Source organism: Siphateles boraxobius, unplaced genomic scaffold, assembly GCF_051911475.1.
Source record: "Siphateles boraxobius isolate OS27281-9 unplaced genomic scaffold, OSU_SipBor_1 19, whole genome shotgun sequence".
In the NCBI taxonomy this organism is placed as follows: domain Eukaryota; kingdom Metazoa; phylum Chordata; class Actinopteri; order Cypriniformes; family Leuciscidae; genus Siphateles; species Siphateles boraxobius.
In genome coordinates, this window is record NW_027508799.1 from 27,653,733 (window position 1) to 27,674,763 (window position 21,031).

The following is a 21,031-nucleotide window of genomic DNA, read 5'->3' on the forward strand; positions in this document are numbered from 1 at the left end:
GCCACGGCCTCCTCGAGGGGTGGAGTCCCCTCATAGCCTCTTTCTTTTGCGCCGTCCACGGAGGAGAGCGACAAAGAAAAAGAGGGCTTCAGGCGAGCGGAGTGCGGGGCTTTCCACGACTTCGTGAGTTCGTCGTGAACTTCCGGGAAGAAGGGGGAGGGTCTTTGTCGAGGGGCCTGTCGGCGCCCCTGCAGGAACCACTCGTCCAGTCGGCTGCGGGCGGGTTCTTCCGGGGAAGACCAATCGAGCCCGAGGTCTTCCACGGCCTTGGAGAGAACGCGGACGATCTCTGAGTCCATGCTGGAGCCCGCGCTCGTGCCCGCTAGTGTCGACGGCGCGGGGTCGAAAGACGAGCCCGGCCAGTCATCGGATGCAGCATCGCAGGAAAAACTGTCATCCTTGTCATCGTCATCCCCTGACGCGCCAAACGAGACGAGCCCCATCGCTCCGCTGGAGGGGTGTTGGTCCGCCTGTGTGAACTGGACTGGCGGCGGGGAATCTTCGGGTGGCGGTGAAGCACGCGGGGATTGACCCGGCGTGACATCACTGCAAACCACGTGCTCAGGCAGCCTCTGTGAGCGGCGTTTTTTCTTTCGCGGCTCGACCAGAGGAGATGGCAGCACGGAAGAGGTGGGCTCTTTCGCGGTGAAGACGGCGAAGCGAGCGCGCAGCTCGGTGAGGCCCAGGGCGTCACACTCGGGGCATCCGCCTCGAGTAAGGGCAGCCTCTGCGTGGTCCGGTCCCAGGCAGCGGGCGCAGATGATGTGGCGATCCCCGTCTTGGAGAGGGCCTCGACACGAAGCGCAGGAAGGCATTTGACGCCTTGAAAATTGCTCTTTTAGAATAAAAGTGTCGCGGGGGCGAACACTGATTAGCTTTGCAAAAAGGATATAGCGATGCGCGCCGGATGGCTTAGCAGAAGGGTGATCGAAGGCGGCTGAAGGCGCCGGCGTCCTCGAAGCAGTCCTGCTGTAGGCTTGTCGACGATGGCGGCGGCGAAAGACTCCAACAATCAGGAGGATCAGCGAAGAGAAGGTTCTTTGCTGAAGGAGATTAAATCTAAAGAACTCAGACGACGGGGCGCCCAATATATAGCCTTTGGCCACGCCCATCCTGGCGGGCTCTGACGCGCGTGGACGCGAAGCACGCTCATTGGAAGCGGGTTCAGAGTCGCCCCGTCATTGGTTCGTGCAAGTTGCCGCAGCACAGCCAATGACCGAGCTGCCTCGCTCATTACTGTATGCTGTGCAGCTGCAATGCGTTTTACATAAAGACTTCAATATTTCTCGAGAAAAGGAGTTTTCCCATAGCGTAAGCATTACGCAATAGGAGAGACCTCTCGAAAGGGAACTAAATATACGAATACACACACTTATTTTAAGTATAATAAATAGCCTAAAACATAAAAGGCAAAGGTAGATCAGAACATTTAATGAACAGGCACAGAGAACAAAGCAAATCGGAGCTTCATGCGACTATACTAGCATGAGCAGACATGATAGTATAAATAGCAGACAAATCAAAGGAAAAAATAAGCAACGAGCGGTTACAAAAAAAAAAAAAAATTCTGTGCGTTTTCAAAAAAGGGAAAAACATTATCGTGCAGGCTACGCGCTTCAGTCGCTGTCTGTTCAAGGAGTGCTGAAATGTCAATTAAGGTTACTCATCATTAAAGTCATTATGGCTTCATTATGCCTTATAACTTTTGGCATAAGGTTAGAATATTTGTCATACCTGAACAGAAGATGTTCAACGCTTTTCCTAAAGGTAAGGATTAAGGATATCTGAATACTAGAAATATAGCTAACGTTAGCACTGGTACTGTAATGTAATTACACAAGATTGCAAACTCCATAAATGATCAGCTTACTGGTACTGTAATTTACACAAGATTGCAAACTCCATGAATTATCAGCTAACGTTATGATGTCCCTTCAGTTAGACAGAGCAAATAAATGTCACATTAGACAAGGAAGTTGTGTTTGAATAATTATGTATCTTATTTATTTGATGTAAATTAAACGCAATATTCAAGTATCCTCGCTCTATAAAGAATGAGAGTAGGCTACATGTCGTCCAGTGGATAGGAACAACCTTGAGCAATGGCCCTGAACGGTGGTTCAATGTCAACATTGTGACAACGCTTTAACAACCTTCACCACACAACGCATAGCAACATTTTGGCCATGTTGTTAAAACTTTGTTAAAAGGTTATACGTTGTGCCATTGTTCTGTGTTTGCTAGGATTCTTCTTATTTCACAGCTGCTTGCTAAATAAATACATTGACATTTTGATTTTACTTTAAATAATTTTTTAACAACTTGGCTAATTAATTATTCTAACTTGTGTTGAAGTGAGAAGAGGCAGCAGAGTAGGCCTATTATGAGAGAAATTAAAGTAACACTAGTATGTAGGAAACTTTTTGCCTGGGTCAGCACTCATTATGCAGCAATATTATAACAAAATGAATGCCATGATTAACCAATCTCAATCAAGCATTACAGAAAGGCTAAAAGTAATCTATATCAAACAGTCAAATTAATGTTTTCTTTATATAAATCATGGACCCGTTATTAGTTGTTGTTATTTTTGTTAATAATAGTGTATTTAAGTACGCATAATATTTATAATTATTTAATTATAGGAGTCAAATGAATGTTTTAATCATGAACATCAAATATTTGATAATGTTGTGCTGCTGTTGTTATTGGCAAATACTTTTAATTTCCTTTAAATACTTTTAAAATCGAATACTGTTATTTTAATAATAATTATTATTATCCTTGTATTTATATAATAATTTTCACAATAACTTACAGGTTCTAATGTGTGTGTTTGTCCACAGACAGGCGAGTCTGAATGATCAGCTGAAAGTTATTATGGCAGCTGATTTAAGACCTGGGGCTGGTTGAATAAACTTCTTTTACTTACAAGGTAGTCGTCCCATTATTCTCTTCAAGACTGGACTTTTTTTTATCAGTTACATAAAAAGTTTATTTGGTCTAACTTGAATCTGAAAAGTAAGACTGATTAGCCCTAATTAATTGCTTTTGGTCAGACTAGTTCTTAAGACAGTCTTAACATAGCAGCTCCTGATGTAAGTACCTTCTTCGGCCATTTTTTGTTGAATGTTACAAATTGACCTTGCAAAAGGCCCTAATCCTTTTCATACATAAATTGCAAAGTTCTGATTTTCCGAAACACTGTCTTTTATCATGTATTCCCTCTGCTATTTTAGAATGTCAAATTGCAGTCTTAATTATTATTCATTCATTCTATTACAGTTTAAACATTATGGAAATTAGCCGTGGCGCACAGTTGTTAGGTGGTATGAAGTGATAAAGGTGAGAATCACGACTAGCTAGGACTACTAAATTGTGTCTGTTTTCCCGTTCTCCCATGCAGCATCCAGCAGCTCTGATGAATCCCGGGCCCATCCTCCGCTCTGTAGCCTACAAACTAAACTTTTTTTTTTTAATTACTTAAAATCTAAATTGTCATTATGCAGATATTAAAAAATGCCATCTCTAAATTTATTGTTAATAAATCAATGGTTTGTTACTTTCTGTATAATGGCTGTTAACAGAACTTATTCTCAATCTCTCCACCATCACTTAGCCCTGAATCTATAAAGCACTAGGCTATTATATTGATTGCTGTAATATGATTTCAATTATTTAATTACAGCCTTTTTACTAAATCATTTCTACCAGAAAAAAGTCTGTTCGGCCAGAATGAGTCATTCAAGATTATGAGAAAGAGCCGAACAATTTCTGTTCCAGCATTAAACATGATCTCGCCTGTCATAAAACATCAAGATTGAATCGCTGCCCTCTATCGGAAGACTAATGCATTGCAGTGAAAAGTGGGCCTTGTCCTCCTGTCTTTAGAATAAGAAGGGTTTTGCTGCCATCTTGTGTGTGAGTAACGCAATGCCCCCTTTAACTCAGATGACCATTGCTGCTAATTGCTGTATAGACCTACTTGCCTTAAGTGTATATGCTATAGTAAACATTTTTTAAACTGTTTAAACTTATGATTTTGCTTTTTTCTAACAATAAACATTATTATTGAATGTAAAATTTATACAATTATTATTATTTTTTTTAAATGGCAGAATGGGTAAAAGTTTTGAAAATAGCTTACATTTGGCACACAATGATGTTGTGTAGTTATTTATAAAGATATATATTCCTGTACTATTCCTGTAGATTTATATACATTTTAATTAATTTTAAGCAGTTATCAGTATCTGTATCAGCAGGTGTTTGGGTCTAATGCTGTAAATATCCTGGGGTGCTTCCTCTCTGAAATCTTTAATGTCTCCTGTATGATGTGACTATTTTTTTTCTCTGGCGTGTGTGTGTGTGTGTGTGTGTGTGTGTGTGTGTGTGTGTGTGTGTGTGTGTTTGTGTGTGTGTGTGTGTGTGTGTGTGTGTGTCCTTACTGAAGTGTCTCAATATGGAGGAGGAGTTCTTTTCAGCGCTGACACGCTTTCGATATATATGGTGAAAATTTGAAAAGCCTCCTTTGATTTGTCACTCAAGTTGTTTGATGATTTCCTCTGTTGTGTCTAATACGGTAATGATGAACCTGATTGGAAAGTTTTGCAGCTTGTTCTCTCTCTTTAGGGGACTGACAGGAGCCAGTTTCTTCAGTGTGTTTGAGGGAGCAGAGGAGAAACTTGTGCTGCATTCTGTGCTGATGAAATAGAGCTAAAGGAGATGATGGGGAGATGTTTGATGCTGATGTTACTGATCAAACTCATCACCGTTGGTAGGTTTATAGAGATGTTCTTTTTTGGCTAACTGCCGCATATTATCTATATTTTGTGCATTTATTAAAATGTTTATTTAAGATTTATGTTGTGGTTTTCTTACTTTTTTCTTCTGTGTTACTGTTCTTTTTCTAATAGCTCTTTCCCTTTTGGGTCATTCCGTGTCAAATCAAACTAATTTCTGTAACATCCTTGATTATATTTTTCTGAATGAAGACATACATAAATGGTTATGAATAAATGGTAATAAGTTAAATGGTAATAAGTTAAAATATTAAATTCCATTGATTAATATTTACTGAGTAATCCACTATTTTGTACCAATCTCTGTGTAAATAAAACATTTTAATGGTGCCCTCTTTCTAATCTCATCCCTCTTATTTTCTACCACCTGTACAAAATATTGGATTACTCAGTAAATATATCAATATCAAAATCTATTTTTTTAGCTGTGGACCTCTGGTTGAGTCAGAGCCGTCGGCAGGACCATTGAGTTGACACAGAATGTTCCCCTTTCTCTCTCTCTCTCTCTCTCTCTCTCTCTCTCTCTCTCTCTCTCTCTCTCTCTCTCTCTCTCTCTCTCTCTCTCTCTCTCTCTCTCTCTCTGTCTCTCTCTCTCTCTCTCTCTCTCTCTCTCTCTCTCTCTCTCTCTCTCTCTCTCTCTCTCTCTCTCTCTCTCTCTCTCTCTCTCTCTCTCTCTCTCTCTTGTTTGTTATTCACCTGTTGCAAAAAGTGTGAATTATTTTATCACTCTCTTTCTTTCTCTGTTTTTCCCTATGTTTCTTCATGTCTTGTTTCTCTCTGTTCTATGTACTGTACAGACAGTGCAAATGTGCGGTTGGTTGGTGGTCACAGTCGCTGTGCTGGTAGAGTGGAGGTTCTTCATAGAGGTCAGTGGGGAACAGTGTGTGGAGATGACTGGGATATGACTGATGCTGCAGTGGTGTGTAGAGAGCTGGACTGTGGAGAACCTGTAGATGCTCTGGGTGATGCTCATTTTGGACCAGGATCAGAAACAATCTGGTTAAGCTTTGTCATGTGTGCTGGATCAGAGTCTACACTGAAGAACTGTGGGTCATCAGGATGGGGTAAAAGCAACTGTGACCATATGGAGTCATCTGCTCAGGTAAGTTGCTCCAAATCAGACTTCATTATTACATCACTGAACATTGTTCACTTTTAACTAAATTTTAATTCATACTTGTACACTAAGAATCTAAATCACTCTTTGAACTTTTACTGTTTCACAATGATGGAATAATTGTCTCAACTCTTCCTGCGTAGTACTCCCTCTGTTAATGAACTCTTTGCTACTCATAACACATTAACACTTTTTTTAACACCAAACAGTGAAACAAAAACACACAAAGTTCTAAGAATTAATGTGGGTGTGTGACAAACTTAATTTTCAATTATATTTATATAATTCTCAACATTCCTGTATAAAAATTTGCTCAAAAAAGGTTGTTTCAAAAATAAAAAAAATAAAATGCCATATTATCTTTAGAATCTATTTTCTATACATCAAGACAAGTATTATTATTATCTTATCATTTAAATTGTATGTGTTCTTTCAGGAGTCCGGCTGGTTGGAGGTTCTCGCTGCTCTGGGAGGTTAGAGATACTTGATGATCGGTCATGGATGTCAGTGTGTGATGCTGCCTTTGACCAGCAGGATGCAGAGGTTGTGTGTAGAGAGCTGGACTGTGGGGCTCCTGTACAGGTGCTGGGAGAAGATGCTTTTGGAAAAGGAGACGCTCAGATGTGGACACAAGAGATTCAGTGCAGAGGAAATGAGTCTCAGATTCACTTCTGTCCAACATCACCATCACACCAACACAACTGTTCTCATGACAGTGATGTTGGACTGGTGTGTGCAGGTTTGAACAAATTTCCTTTGAGTAAAAATAATAATAATATCAATAATTTTGTTATTTTTTTTCTATCATTTTTTTTGTCTGTGTGACAATCGTTTATCTCTCATTTACTCTGTTCAATATCTAGATGGTGTGAATGTGAGACTGGTAAACGGTACTAGTCGCTGTGCTGGTAGAGTGGAGGTACTTCATAGAGGTCAGTGGGGAACAGTGTGTGGAGATGACTGGGATTTGGCTGATGCTGCAGTGGTGTGTAGAGAGCTGGACTGTGGAGAACCTGTAGATGCTCTAAGTGATGCTCATTTTGGACCAGAATCAGGACCAATCTGGATGGGTAGTGTTATGTGCTGGATCTGAGTCAACACTGAAGAACTGTGGGGCATCATTAGGGGTTAGACATGCCTGTGGTCCTAGTGAAAATGCTAAAGTCATCTGCTCAGGTAAACTGCTTCAAACCTAACCTCACTAATGAGTCACCTGCCTTAAATTAACCTCTTATTTATAAATAGATCTTGTTTTAAAGCTGTTTTGACTTCCATGTTTTGGCTTACTTTTAGCTTGAACAAATTGTGCTTAATGGCTGACCAACAAAAAGATTTGTTGTCAGATAGTGTACCAGTTTTTTTTTCATGAGACATAACATATATTTAATGTTTTGTAACGGATAACAAAGAGGTTTGATTTGCTAACATAGTTAATGCATCAGGTTTCATGAACTGATAAAGAACATGAGTTTAAATCACACTATTATCTTTGAAAGATGACAGTAAATTAATCTTTACATGAAAGGTATATTTGTGTTAAAGGGGTCTTGAACTGCATTTTTTTAAACATTTATAATGTTCTCTGAGGTCCACTTATAATGTTATCAAGATTTTTACATCAAAAAACCTTTTAATTTAGAAGTAATAAGCTATTTTCTATCCTGTTTTTGACCCTCTCTTTCAAACACTTCATTTTGATACGCATGCCACATTCAAGACTTGGAAGTAAATGTTTTTTATGTGTATTCTCTTCTTCAGGAGTCCAGTTGGTTGGAGGTTCTTGCTGCTCTGGGAGGTTAGAGATACTTGATGATCAGTCGTGGGTTTCAGTGTGTGACGCTGCCTTTGACCAGCAGGATGCAGAGGTTGTGTGTAGAGAGCTGGACTGTGGGGCTCCTGTACAGGTGCTGGGAGAAGATGCTTTTGGAAAAGGAGACGCTCAGATGTGGACACAAGAGATTCAGTGCAGAGGAAATGAGTCTCAGATTCACTTCTGTCCAACATCACCATCACATCAACACAACTGTTCTCATGATGATGACCAGGGGCTGCTGTGTGCTAGTAGGAGTTAAAATAATATAAGAATAATAATATTTTATTATTTATTCCTAGTCTCTCTCTTGTCCCTTAGGTAAAAAGAATGTGCGGTTGGTTGGTGGTCACAGTCGCTGTGCTGGTAGAGTGGAGGTTCTTCATAGAGGTCAGTGGGGAACAGTGTGTGATGATTTCTGGGATTTGGCTGATGCTGCAGTGGTGTGTAGAGAGCTGGACTGTGGAAAACCTGTAGATGCTCTGGGTGATGCTCATTTTGGACCAGGATCAGGAACAATCTGGATGAATGGAGTCATGTGTAATGGATCAGAATCAACACTGAAGAACTGTGGATCATTAAGTGGTCCATGTGATCATAGTAAAGATGCTGGAGTCATCTGCTCAGGTCAGTGAGATTGATCTTCAAAACACTTACAATAAACAGTTCACTATCAGTGCAAAAAGCTGCGTCTTATTTTCGAAGCATCCACAAACCAATTAAACGGTTTCATTCATTACCAAAATGGCACTATGTTTTGACTTGTTTAACGGAGTCGTTGTTCTTTTCCATGCAAACATGCCTCCTTTCTGTCTAAATAAGGCTCATTACTGATGGCTTTTCACAAAACTTTGTGCTGTTTGCCCGGTGCAGTTTAATCACACTATTACCATTGAAAAAAGAGGGTAGATTAATCTTTATATATATTTGTGTTAAAGGGGTTATGAATTTTTTATTTTTTTTTATTTTATAGTATTCTCTGAGGTCAACTTCTTTAATGATTCTTACATTAAAAAACATTCTAATTTATCAGTAATAAGCTATTCTGTTTTCTATCCTGTTTTGATAGACATGCCACATACAAGAGTTATGAGAACACTTCAAGAGTTAAGTAACTCTTGTCCTCTGTTTTGCGACATTTCTGTCGGATCCAATGTAGTTGGCACTGCATCATCTTTTATTTTCAGCCCGTCTGAAAAGCCTGCATCGAAGTTGGTCGAACTGTGTCTTGATTACAAATGAATCAGCTGTAAAATGAAGTGAACAAACACCTTGTTTTACAGACTCAATCTGACTGGAATTTCATTAAAAATAAAGTTCATCCACACTTTCTTAATGTTAGGCTCGCAAGGATGGCAATGCAATTGTAACTGCAAATGTAATCCTCAGAGATATCTCTATTGTTTTGTTGCAGGAGTAATCCTGTGTTTGCATCTGTGTCGCATTTACATGACATGCGTGAATCAGTGCGCAAGGCTAAAGAGGCGATGTAGAAGTAGGCATTGATCTTGTGCAGAGACTTTCATGATTCTTTTGTCACACTATGACGTAATAATGTGACAAAATCTGAAACTAATAATTTTCTGAGCTTGGTTTTAATAAAAGCTGTTTTTTGGATTAACGAGGAACTTTTGAGTTCTGAAACAGGATATTTCTATAGTAAAATGACCTCTTATATGGCAAAAGATCAAGGAAACTTTAATTTCTCAATTCATGACTCCTTACATTCTAGTTTTCATGACAACAGCAAATACGCCACAATACAGAACTCAGACCCGGCCCATGAGATCCAAACTGCACTGTGCAAATTGCCTTCAGCACTGATTTTGTGCATGTTTTTGTGTGGTTGTGCTAATCAGATAACCTGCACAAACAACATGCACAGTTGATTCTTAGTGAATTTCACTCTTATTATTTTGGTAATTGGATGTATTTTGCAATACGTTATTGGGCAAAAATCTACCCCAAATATGTTATTTATTTTGCCATTTTCTTATTAATTGGCATAATACATAACGCCAGCCGCTATATCACCCTGTAGCCCAAGACCGGTTGCCCACTGATGCAAAGCAGTGTTGAGCCTGGTCAGTACCTGGATGGGAGACCTCCTGAGAAAACCAGGTTGCTGCTGGAAGAGATGTTAGTGAGGCCAGCAGGGGGCGCTCACCCTGTGGTCTGTGTGGGTCCTAACGCCCCAGTATAGTGACGGGGACACTATACTATCAAAGAGTACCGTCCTTCGGATGAGACGTTAATCCGAGGTCCTGACTCTCTGTGGTCATTCAAAATCCCAAGAAGTCCTTCGAAAAAGAGTAGGGGTGTAACCCCGGCATCCTGGCCAAATTTGCCCCTTGGCCTCTGTCCATCATGGCCTCCTAATCATCCCCATATATACTCATTGGCTTCATCACTGTCTCCTCTCCCCCAATAAGAGGACCAAGGAGATTCCCCCTTCCATATGTGAAAGCGCTTTGAGTACCCAGTAAAAAAGGGCTAAATAAATGTAATGAATTAATTATTATTATTAATTAAACATGTTATTTAGTTAAATGTATATGTTGTTACTGTTAAACACACTCTTAAACCTGCGACTCTGAATAAATCTATTTTGTATGGTTTTATTTAATATGAACAGATCATAAACATCCCAGACTTTCTGATGGGCTTCACCTGTCTTCTGGGAGATTAGAAGTGATTCATGGGGACTCCTGGTACACCGTGTGTGACGCTGCCTTTGACCAGCAGGATGCATAGGTTGTGTGTAGAGAGCTGGACTGTGGGGCTCCTGTACAGGTGCTGGGAGAACATTCTTTTGGAAAAGGAGACGCTCAGATGTGGACACAAGAGATTCAGTGCAGAGGAAATGAATCTTAGATTCACTTCTGTTCAACATCACCAGCATACCAAAATAACTGCACCAGTGACAATAATGTGGGCCTGATCTGTTCTGGTAAATTATCAATATTCTGTCTCTCTTAATCCTCTGTCAGCTGCATTATACACTATTTTAACTTCTGTTCTTTATTCAGGTTACACAGAGGCCAAACTAATGAATGGTTCAGACTCTTGCTCTGGAAGAGTGGAGCTTCGGTTCCTCAATGAATGGGGCACAGTGTGTGATGCATGCTGGGATATGAGAGCTGCCAGTGTCCTCTGTAGACAGCTGATTTGTGGGATTGCTGTGTCTGTTGTGGGATCAGACTGGTTTGGAGAGGGAAGTGGTGAAATCTGGGCTGATGTGTTTGATTGTGACGGGAATGAAACAAAACTCTCAGAATGTTCCGTCTCTTCATGGAGTCGAGCTGAATGTTCTCATAGACGAGATGTTGGAGTCATCTGCTCTGGTGAGTCCATATTACGGGAAGATTCACTGATATTGTGCTGATTGCAAGATTAAAAAGTATAAATACAATATTTAATCTCAATACATGTGTCATTTCAAACTGAGAGATAACATTCTTCCAGTCATTTATTTAAAATGTACAGCAAAATGTATAGTTTGATGTAAAGTATATTCTCAGATTTGCAATATTTTAGTAAAACGAAATCTTCTCCACAGATTCCTCTCTGGCTGTTCATGACGGTCTGGTGCGGTTGTCTGGAGAGAGACAGTGTGAGGGGGAGCTGGAAGTTTCCATCCATCAGGTCTGGAGGAGAGTTCTGCTGGACTCCTGGAGTCTCACTGAATCCTCTGTTGTCTGCAGACAGCTGGGCTGTGGCTCTGTGCTGAACTTCTCCGGCTCCTCTTCATCCAGTCCTGAACACAGTCATGAGTGTGTGACGGGCTTCCAGTGCTCTGGGAGTGAAGCTCATCTGGGGAACTGCAGCTCTCCGCAAACTCTCAACTGCAGCTCCACACAACAGCTGTCAATCGCCTGCCTTGGTGAGAACAACAACATCTGGGCCGATTGTTCCGTTATTAGTGATCAATAATGTGTTTTTCTCTCTCTGAATATCAGGTCGCGGGTCCATCAGGCTGGTGGGTTCTGGGGGAGACTGTGCAGGGAGGCTGGAGGTTTTTCACAGCGGCTCATGGGGGACAGTGTGTGATGACTCCTGGGATATTAAAGATGCCCATGTGGTGTGCAGACAGCTGCAGTGTGGAGTGGCCCTCAGTAACCAGCAGGTACCAGCCTGGTTTGGTCCTGGTTCTGGACCCATATGCCTGGATGAGGTGGAGTGTGAGGGGAATGAGACGTCCCTGTGGAACTGCTCTTCTCCAGGCTGGGGGAAACATGACTGTCAACACAAGGAGGATTTAGGAGTCGTGTGCTCAGGTAAACAGTACACTAGTGTGAAAATGTGTTATTCAGTAACATTTAAAATCAAAAATGTTTTTTCACCCATATATATATGTACCATTCAGTGGTAGAAATGTATTGGGGTTGGATGAAAGTTAAAGTTGATTCTCATCCTTTTGCATGTATAGAGTTTAAAGAGATCAGGTTAACTGAGGGCTGTGAAGGGAATGTGGAGGTTTTCTACAATGGATCCTGGGGTAATGTGTGCTGGAACCAGATGAACACAGACACAGCGAGTCTGATCTGTCAAGAGCTGAACTGTGGAAGATCTGGCAGTGAACCCAGTAATTCAGAGGGACTGAAGTCTCATAATTGGCTTGATTATTTAAAATGTCGACGTCATGATTCCTCTTTATGGCAGTGGCCATCTTCACCCTGGGGACAGAATGACTGCAATAAAGATGAAGTGGCCAAAATCACCTGCTCAGGTAAGATGATATTTTACTGATTTAATATGGTCTGAAGTGGTCATGTTTATTTAAATATGAATATTTTATGTCTCAGAGATTAAATCTTTTTTTCAAAATAGTCTTAAACACCCTAAATTTAATATAGTATAAAATCTTGTAATGTTGTCATCTTATATTATTATCATAATTTAATGTTTTTATCTCAGAGGAGAATTATGAATCTATTCAGAGTCATCTGACATGTTCTACCTCACCATCTTCTCACCAGAGACAGTGTTCAAGTAAGTCTGATATTTCTGGGGGTTTTTTTCATCTAAAAATTATTTATATTTCAACACTAAATCATTTTTATTCCACATTAAAAAATGCATTACAAATTTAAAGGCCTCTAGCAATCAGTTTCAGTGTGTTTTGTTGTGAACGTTGTGCTGAAGCTGGTCAGTGATGTTGCTGTGTGTGATTTAGATCATGTTCCTCTCAGACTGAGAGGAGGTTTGGGCCGGTGGGAGGCTGGAGGTGTATCATAACGCTGTGTGGGGTTCAGTCTGTGATGATCTGTGGGACATCAGGTGGTCTGCAGACAGCTGGGTTGTGGAGACGCACTGAGGGCTGATGGGAATTCAGTCTTTGGTGCTGGTGAAGGTGTTGTGTGGCTGAACAGAGTCGAGTGCAGAGGGAATGAGATTCACCTGTGGGACTGTCCTCTCTCCCTGAAGAACCACACTGACTGTTCTCACAAAGAGCACGCTGGACTCACATGTGCAGGTCACTGCAAAACACTGACCAATAGTAGTCATTTTCACATCATAATAGTAATAATATTAATATATTTGTGTATTTGCATGATTTTGAATGTTTGTGTGTGTTTTGCCAGATTTGTCAGATTTGTCAGTGTCCACTACTCCTGCCACAACATCATCATCTTCTCGTCCAGTTTCTCAGACAGTGCGCTCAACATCAGTCACTCCTCCACAAACTCCTCCAGCAGCGTCTCTCTCTGTGCTTGTGGTTGTACTGGGAGTTTTGCTCTCACTGCTCTTAGTGCCACTGCTTATACTGATTCAGCAGAACAGAGTGATGAGGAGAGGTAGGAGAGATCCAGAGACTGTCATATTGTCTTATTCAGTGTGTGATCAGTCATGTGTTGTGAACTGACAGCAGGTTTGTCTGTCTACACTCACAGCTCTCTCTAAGAGGAGACACAGGACGACGACTGAGGCCGTTTATGAGGAGATTCAACGCAGACACAATCACTTCACTCAGAGAGGTGAGACATGAGCCGTGAAACCTCCTGAGAAATTAATAAGAGAGTCTGTCAGACACTTGTTGTTCATCTATTATTAGTCCTGTTAAACCTCCGGCTTTAAACCACAGAATTCCGAACAGAAAACCAAAGATCTGCAGGTGTGTGTTTATGTGTGTGTGTGTGTGTGTGTGTGTGTGTTTGTGTGTGTGTCAGTGAGTGTCTCTTCCTGTGTGTATTTTGAGGGTTATAAGGAGGGGTTCATATGTTTTTAAGTCTAGCTGCAGGTGTGTGTGTGTTTGTCTCCTCCTGTGTGCATTTCTGGAAGGCAGTCAGGATTCATGGGTTCATGTGAGGACACGTGTGTGTTTGCTAATAGGCCTAAAACGTAGGATTTCTGAAGATGCTGATGAGCTTCTCTCAGGTTAGACAGCTGAAGAAGATTCAAATCAATAATTTGATTTACAAATGTAAACACATTTTAACACTTATTCAACTGTTCACAATACTAAAACTTGTATCTTATTAGAAAAAGAGTTCAAGATTGCATATTATGATGATGTCACCAATGGCAGTGGCCTGAAAGGTCAGTTAACTGATCACACGATTCATTATTATTACCCGCCTGTGTCCCAATTCAGAGACTGCGTTCTCCGGAGGTCACATTGGAAGACTGTATACGTCATTGAGGCGGTCTCATTTAAGAAAAATAATCGTTAGATTGCAAAGTAAGAAAGACGTTTCAGTATTTTACATCTCATGAGGAATAACAGTCAGTTTTATTACGGTTACTTTTCTTAAATAAGACATCCTTGATGAGGTATGCAGTCTTTAAACGAGACCACCGGAGGACACAGCCTACCAATTGGGACACACCTAACATTCATTACCCAAAGCCTGCAATTATATTAATTATATTTTACATTTATTTTGTTTCCCAAAAATATTAAAAAAATGCCCAAAATATACGTTTTGATGCTGAAGAGATGATGAAGGAAATCACACCAGGATACTATGATGATGTCATCACTGATGGACTGAAACCAGATCGTGAGACAGGTGTCACTCGGTTATTCTATAATAGAAAGAAATATTATATATATATATATATATATATATATATATATATATATATATTGTCTCATTTTCAATTTACAGAATACACACCTGAGAGCTATGATGATGTAATGACAAGTGGACAGAACTCAATCAAAAATGGTATTTACTTTTTATTGTTTTTGGTGTATTTACAATAATCCTTTTATTGTGATGTATGATACAGTTAGGTCCATATATATTTGGACACAAGCACAATTTTCATACTTTTGGTTCTGTATGCCACCAGAATAAAATTAAAATGAAACAATCAAGATGAATTTGAAGTGCAGACTTTCAGCTTTAAGTCAAGGGGTTGAACAAAAATATCAAGTAAACATTTTAGGAACTGCAACCATTTTTATACACAGTACCCCCATTTTCAGGGGCTCAAATGTTAATATAATCATAAATAAAATGTTCATTTTTAATATTTTTTTGAGAATCCTTTGCAGGCAATGACTGCTTGAAGTCTGGAACTCATAGACATCACCAAAGACTGGGTTTCCTGCTTTGTGATGCTTTGCCAGGCCTTAACTGCAGCTGTCTTCAGCTGTTGTTTGTTTGTAGGTCTTTCTGCCTTTAGTTTTACCTTCAGCAAGTGAAATGCATGCTCAATCGGGTTGAGATCAGGTGATTGACTCGGCCATTGCAGAATATTCCACTTCTTTTCCTTAAAAAACTCCTGGGTTGCTTTTGCAGTGTGTTTTGGATCATTGTCCATCTGTACCGTGAAGCGCCGTCCAACCAACTTTGCTGCATTTGGCTTAATCTGGGCGGACAGTATATTCCTATACACTTCAGAATTCATCCGGCTGCTTCTGTCTTCTGTCACATCATCAATAAACACCAGTGATCCAGTGCCACTGGAAGCCATGCATGCCCATGCCATCACACTGCCTCCACCATGTTTTACAGAAGATGTTGTATTCTTTGGATCATGAGCTGTTCCAAGCTTTCTCCATACTTTTTTCTTCCCGTCATTTTGGTACAGGTTGATCTTAGTTTCATCCGTCCAAAGAATGCTTTTCCAGAACTGATCAGGCTTTTTTAGATGCTTTTTGGCAAAGTCTAATCTGGCCTTTCTATTCTTGATGCTTATGAATGGTTTGCACCTTGTGGTGAACCCTCTGTATTTGCTCTCGTGAAGTCTTCTCTTGATTGTAGACTTTGACAATGACACGCCTACCTCCTGGAGAGTGTCCTTCACTTGGCTAGATGTTGTGAATGGGTTTTTCTTTACCATGGAGAGGATCCTGCGATCATCAACCACTGTTGTTTTCCGTGGACGTCCAGGCCTTTTTATGTTGCTGAGCTCACCAGTGGATTCTTTTTTTCTCAGAATGTACCAAACTGTTGATTTGGCCACTCCTAATATTCCTGCTATCTCTCGGATGGATTTATTTAGTTTTTGAAGCCTAATGATGGCCTGTTTTACTTGCATGGAGAGTTCCTTTGAACGCATGATGTATGTTCACAGCAATATACTCCAAATTCAAATACCACACTGAGAATCAACTCCAGACCTTTTACCTGTTTAATTGATAAAGAAATAACGAAGGAATAGCCCACACCTGTCCATGAAATCGCTTTTGATTCAATTGTCCAATTACTTTTGGTCCCTTAAAAGGGGGGGGGGGGGGGGGGGCTCTCTCAAGAGCTGTAATTCCTAAACCCTTCCTCCAATTTGGATGTAAATACCCTCAATTTAAACCTGGGAGTGTGCACTTTCAGCCCATATCCATTAAATAACTATAGCTTGAATATGTGTTGGTAAATACCTGAAAAAAAGAAAAATTGTGCCTGTGTCCAAATATATATGGACCTAACTGTATTATGGGTTAATCCCATTACATTGTAAGATATAATGCAATATAATGCAGATATAATGCAATGTTTGCTGTGTCTATATGTTCATGTGTAGTGGACACACCAGAGCATTATGATGATGTCATCATTAATGAACAGATCTTTGAAGATGTAACCGGTGAGTCACACAGAACTGCATTTCATTATCACCCTTCATCCACTAACATTGAACATGCATTTCTACTATTAATGAATCATCATGACTTTATCAGGAGTAAATCTAATAATCTCAGACAGTCATGAGGGAAAGAGATCAATGACATCATTAGTGACACAAGCTGATTTACAAACTGCAATATGAGGTTTTCTTTCATGTGTGAATCAGAGGGAGATCAGGAAGAGTATGATGATGTGAAGAACAATGAAGATGACAGAAACCTGTTGGGTAGGTTATTGTAACATTTATATACATTCATTTTTATTTGTTATGTTTCTCATTTAAACTACATCTTGATGTAGTTATTAAAATGAAAATTTTGTTTTTAAAAACAGACTATGATGATGTGGAGGAGTCAAGTAAAGGAGGAAGAGCCATATGACTCACTGACCACACCCACTGCCTCTTCATCAAATCATATTACAGTTACTGGAGAAATGGGGGTTTCTTAAACTGCTGTTAAAGATTCATGTTTTCGTTATCTGAAATATTTTTGTAAAACAGGTTACATGCATTGCAACAAATTTCGTAGTATTTGTATTTTAATATTTGGCCTATTATTTTTTATTTTGATATCAATATTTTTTACCTAATAAACAAAAGATACCATTCATTCAGTCATTCATTCATTACGTTTGTCTCAAATTATATATATATATATATATTTAAAAAAGCAGTTAGAGGACATGAGAAAATGATGCAAAACACTATAAATGTTTAAAGAAGTTGAAAAAACAGCATTATCTACTTAAAAATAATGATAAAATGGATTTACCACTTCTTAGATTATTATTAGGCATCACATTTTTCCATAAATTTATTGCCATAGTATATAGTAATATTATTTAGTGTACTGTCAGCTTGAATTAATTTAAGTAGAGCATAATCTAACCTTTTATAAAAAAAATATATATTACTGTATAGACACAAAAAATAAAATAAAAAACACTCACCCAAACTGTGCAGTTTATTGTGTGATGGTGCATTTTTACTTTAAAATACTTTAAACAACTTGAAACAGTTTTTGAGTCTGATGCTGAATTATTTGCGCTGAGCTTGAATCTTTTGCAGCAATAGCTCCATCTGCAGGTTGAGGTTGGGCTGACCATTCTTGGTTTTGCTCTTCAACAGCTGATATGTTGCCATTTTCTTTTCCTTGTATTTCTTCAGAGCCTCCTCACGCTGAGATTTGTCTTTCAAGAATTCCTACATAGACACACATAATAAAACATGTGTCAATTATTTAGGCAAAGAATGTAATGGTGGTGAAAATGTATATATGTACATGACATAATGGATCTTCCTTAAAGGCTTAGTTCACCCGAAAATTTAAAAAAAGGAGATCAGGAGAAAATCGGAGAGATTTTTGTCTTTCCGTTGACTTTCCACGCAACTACCAAGAGGCACGATTATTTTATATCATTTTATAACACATTGCATTTAGGCTTTTATTGACATATGTGACCCTGGATCACATAACCAGTCACAAGATGGGTATATTTGTGGCAATAGCTAATTATGGCTCAAAATGATCGATTTTTCTTTTATGCCAAAATTCATTAGGATATTAAGTAAAGGTCTATTTATGAGGAGATTCAACACATACCCACTAATAGACAGAGTTCCATCAACCAAAGGGGTGAGTGTCATAGGTTCTGATGTGGAAATCTTCAGAGAAATCACCTTATTCAGAGGGGTGAGGGGAGTAAATTACATTGAGTCATATTTGTGGGACCTTTTGTGCGTTATTTTAAATGATTTGGGAATGTGAACATATGTCAGATAACAGACATGCACATGCAGCTCTGTTTTTTATACAAACACACACACACACACACACACACACACACACACACACACACGTTTTGGGAGGTAGGGGATCATATATTTGTAAGGTATGTTTCTGTGTGTATTTGTCTCTAAAATCCTTTCACTGATTTTACATTATAGGCCCATTTTTGTCTTGTAAACTGGTCACATAATTCATTGATTGATCAAGCATGGCCTCATGGCCAACAAGAGCATTAAGTCCTACAAATATTCTGTTTTGATTTTTGAAGACAAGGCGAATGAAATCGCACTGGGCTACTATGATGATGTTATTACTGATGGACTGAAACTAGAACGTGAGACATATATAGACACACATACACACACATATATATATATTTACGATGAACACAATTACAAACGCAACACTTGTTTTTGCCCCCATTTTTCATGAGCTGAACTCAAAGATCTAAGACTTTTTTCTATGTACACAAAAGGCAACACTCTGCAGGTCTACCAGGCCCAGATGCTCAGAGACATGCACGAGGGTAGGACAAACCCAGGGCTCTTCGATGAGCTGCGCGCCGCGACCGACCTTGCTCTCCGGGCGACGAAGGTTACCGCGCTCCCTGGGTTTGGTGATGTCCACTGCTGTGGTCCAGGAGCGACATCTTTGGCTGAACCTGGCTGACATGCGGGACGCCGAGCGGACCCGTCTGCTTAACGCCCCCCTTGTCCCAGGCCGGCCTCTTCGGCGGTGCAGTTGAGGATTTTGCCCAACAGTTCTCAACTGCCCAGAAACAGACTGAGGCCATTAAACATATTCTGCCCCGCCGGCCCGCTGCTGCCTCCACCCGCCCGGCCGGGCAGAAGCCTCAGCCTGTTTACCACCGAGGGCGCCCTCCTGGGGCTCCCGCCCCTCCCGACCGGTCCACGCAGCAGCCTCCACCCAGGGCCGGTCGCGGAGGAAGCCTCAAGAAGGCGCCACAGCCCTCTCCTGGCCCGCCCCCCGCTAAACGCCGGGCCAAGCAGCGCTCCTGAGACGGGCTGCTCAGGGATGATGGTCGTTTCTCAGGAGATGGTAGCAGGACCACTCCTTCCCCCGGTGGAGGGCCGGGGGAGAATCTTTTGTTCTCCGCTCCCCGCTGCTCACCCACGGGTGGGCAGGACCCTAAAGTGGTTAATGACAGAAACGACCCCCTCTTCCCTGAGCTCACAGAGTTCTCGGGCGACACAGAGCGCCGCCCACAAGCCGTGCTCTCCTCGCCCCCCTCTGTCCCGGAGGCGATTGACATGGCGTGCCGTCCACGGACCGCTTCGCCCTTGTCCCCCTCTGTCGCCAGACCCCTGGCAGAGCAGGCCCCCGCGGGACGACCAGCCTGGTCCTCCCCTGGCCCCCTCTGCCAGGGCGTGGTTGCTAACTGTGCCCCCACATCGGGCCACTATGCCGTCCACGTCTGGGCCAGTTACTCCGCTTCACTGTCCCTCCGGGGGGACGCCTGTGGTTCGCATGATCCCGCTCGTTCAGTTCCTGGGAGCCTGGTTAGAGCTTCCCCGTCTGTCCCGCTGGATCGCGCGGACCGTCAGGCTCGGCTATGCGATTCAGTTCGCACGGTCTCCTCCCCGCTTCAGGGGAGTCCGCTCCACTTTGGTCGGTGGCAATGCCCCCATCATGAGAGCAGAGATTGCCACCCTGCTGGCGAAGGGTGCAATCGAGACTGTCCCTCCAGCCGAGATGAGGTCCGGCTCCTACAGCCCCTACTTCATTGTCCCCAAGAAAACCGGTCCCCAAGAAAACCAGGATTATGGCCAATCCTGGACTTGCGCGTGCTGAACCGCTCCCTTCACAGGCTGCCGTTCAAGATGCTCACTGCCAAACGCGTTTTCGAATGCATACGGCCCCAGGATTGGTTTGCAGCGATCGACCTGAAGGACGCCTACTTTCATGTCTCCATTCTTCCTCGACACAGACCGTTCCTACGGGTTGCTTTAGAGGGGCAGGCATACCAGTACGCGGTTCTCCCTTTCGGGCTAGCCCTGTCTCCTCGCATCTTCACAAAGGTCGTTGAGGCTGCCCTTGTTCCCTTCCGGGAACACGGGGTTCGCATCCTGAGTTATATCGACGACTGGCTGATCCTAGCTCACTCTCGAGATCAGGTTTGCGAACACATGGACCTAGTGCTCCGGCACCTAGCTCGTCTGGGCCTTCGGGTCAACTGGGAGAAGAGCAAACTTTGCCCCGTGCAGAGGATCTCTTTTCTCGGTATGGACATCGACTCGGTCGCCATGTCCGCGCAGCTTACGAGCGAGCGTGTGCAGTCACTGCTGACTTGCCTGAGACAATTCGAGGGCAAGAGTGCGGTTCCACTGAAACTTTTTCAGAGGCTCCTGGGGCATATGGCATCTGCAGCCGCGGTCTCGCCGCTCGGATTGCTTCATATGAGACCGCTTCAGCTT

At 41.6% G+C, this 21,031-nt stretch overlaps 1 protein-coding gene and 1 pseudogene across 2 annotated transcripts; both read left to right on the forward strand.

Annotated features, from left to right (window-relative positions):
- Window positions 1-6,474: 6,474 nt before the first annotated feature.
- On the forward strand, window positions 6,475-13,718 carry LOC143741435 (scavenger receptor cysteine-rich type 1 protein M130-like; annotated as a pseudogene). The gene is made up of 13 exons (XR_013205037.1): window positions 6,475-6,658; window positions 6,783-7,095; window positions 7,678-7,986; window positions 8,051-8,356; window positions 10,365-10,679; window positions 10,759-11,073; window positions 11,289-11,612; window positions 11,689-12,006; window positions 12,159-12,458; window positions 12,647-12,721; window positions 12,906-13,205; window positions 13,315-13,527; window positions 13,624-13,718. The product of XR_013205037.1 is annotated as a scavenger receptor cysteine-rich type 1 protein M130-like (transcript).
- A 350-nt stretch (window positions 13,719-14,068) lies between these two features.
- Window positions 14,069-17,413, forward strand: LOC143742061 (uncharacterized). The gene is made up of 7 exons (XM_077234696.1): window positions 14,069-14,107; window positions 14,213-14,269; window positions 14,668-14,742; window positions 14,842-14,901; window positions 16,703-16,765; window positions 16,973-17,032; window positions 17,140-17,413. The coding sequence occupies exons 3-7, from the start codon at window positions 14,670-14,672 to the stop codon at window positions 17,184-17,186; spliced, it is 303 nt and encodes a 100-aa protein (XP_077090811.1). The 5' UTR covers window positions 14,069-14,107; window positions 14,213-14,269; window positions 14,668-14,669; the 3' UTR covers window positions 17,187-17,413.
- Window positions 17,414-21,031: the final 3,618 nt, after the last annotated feature.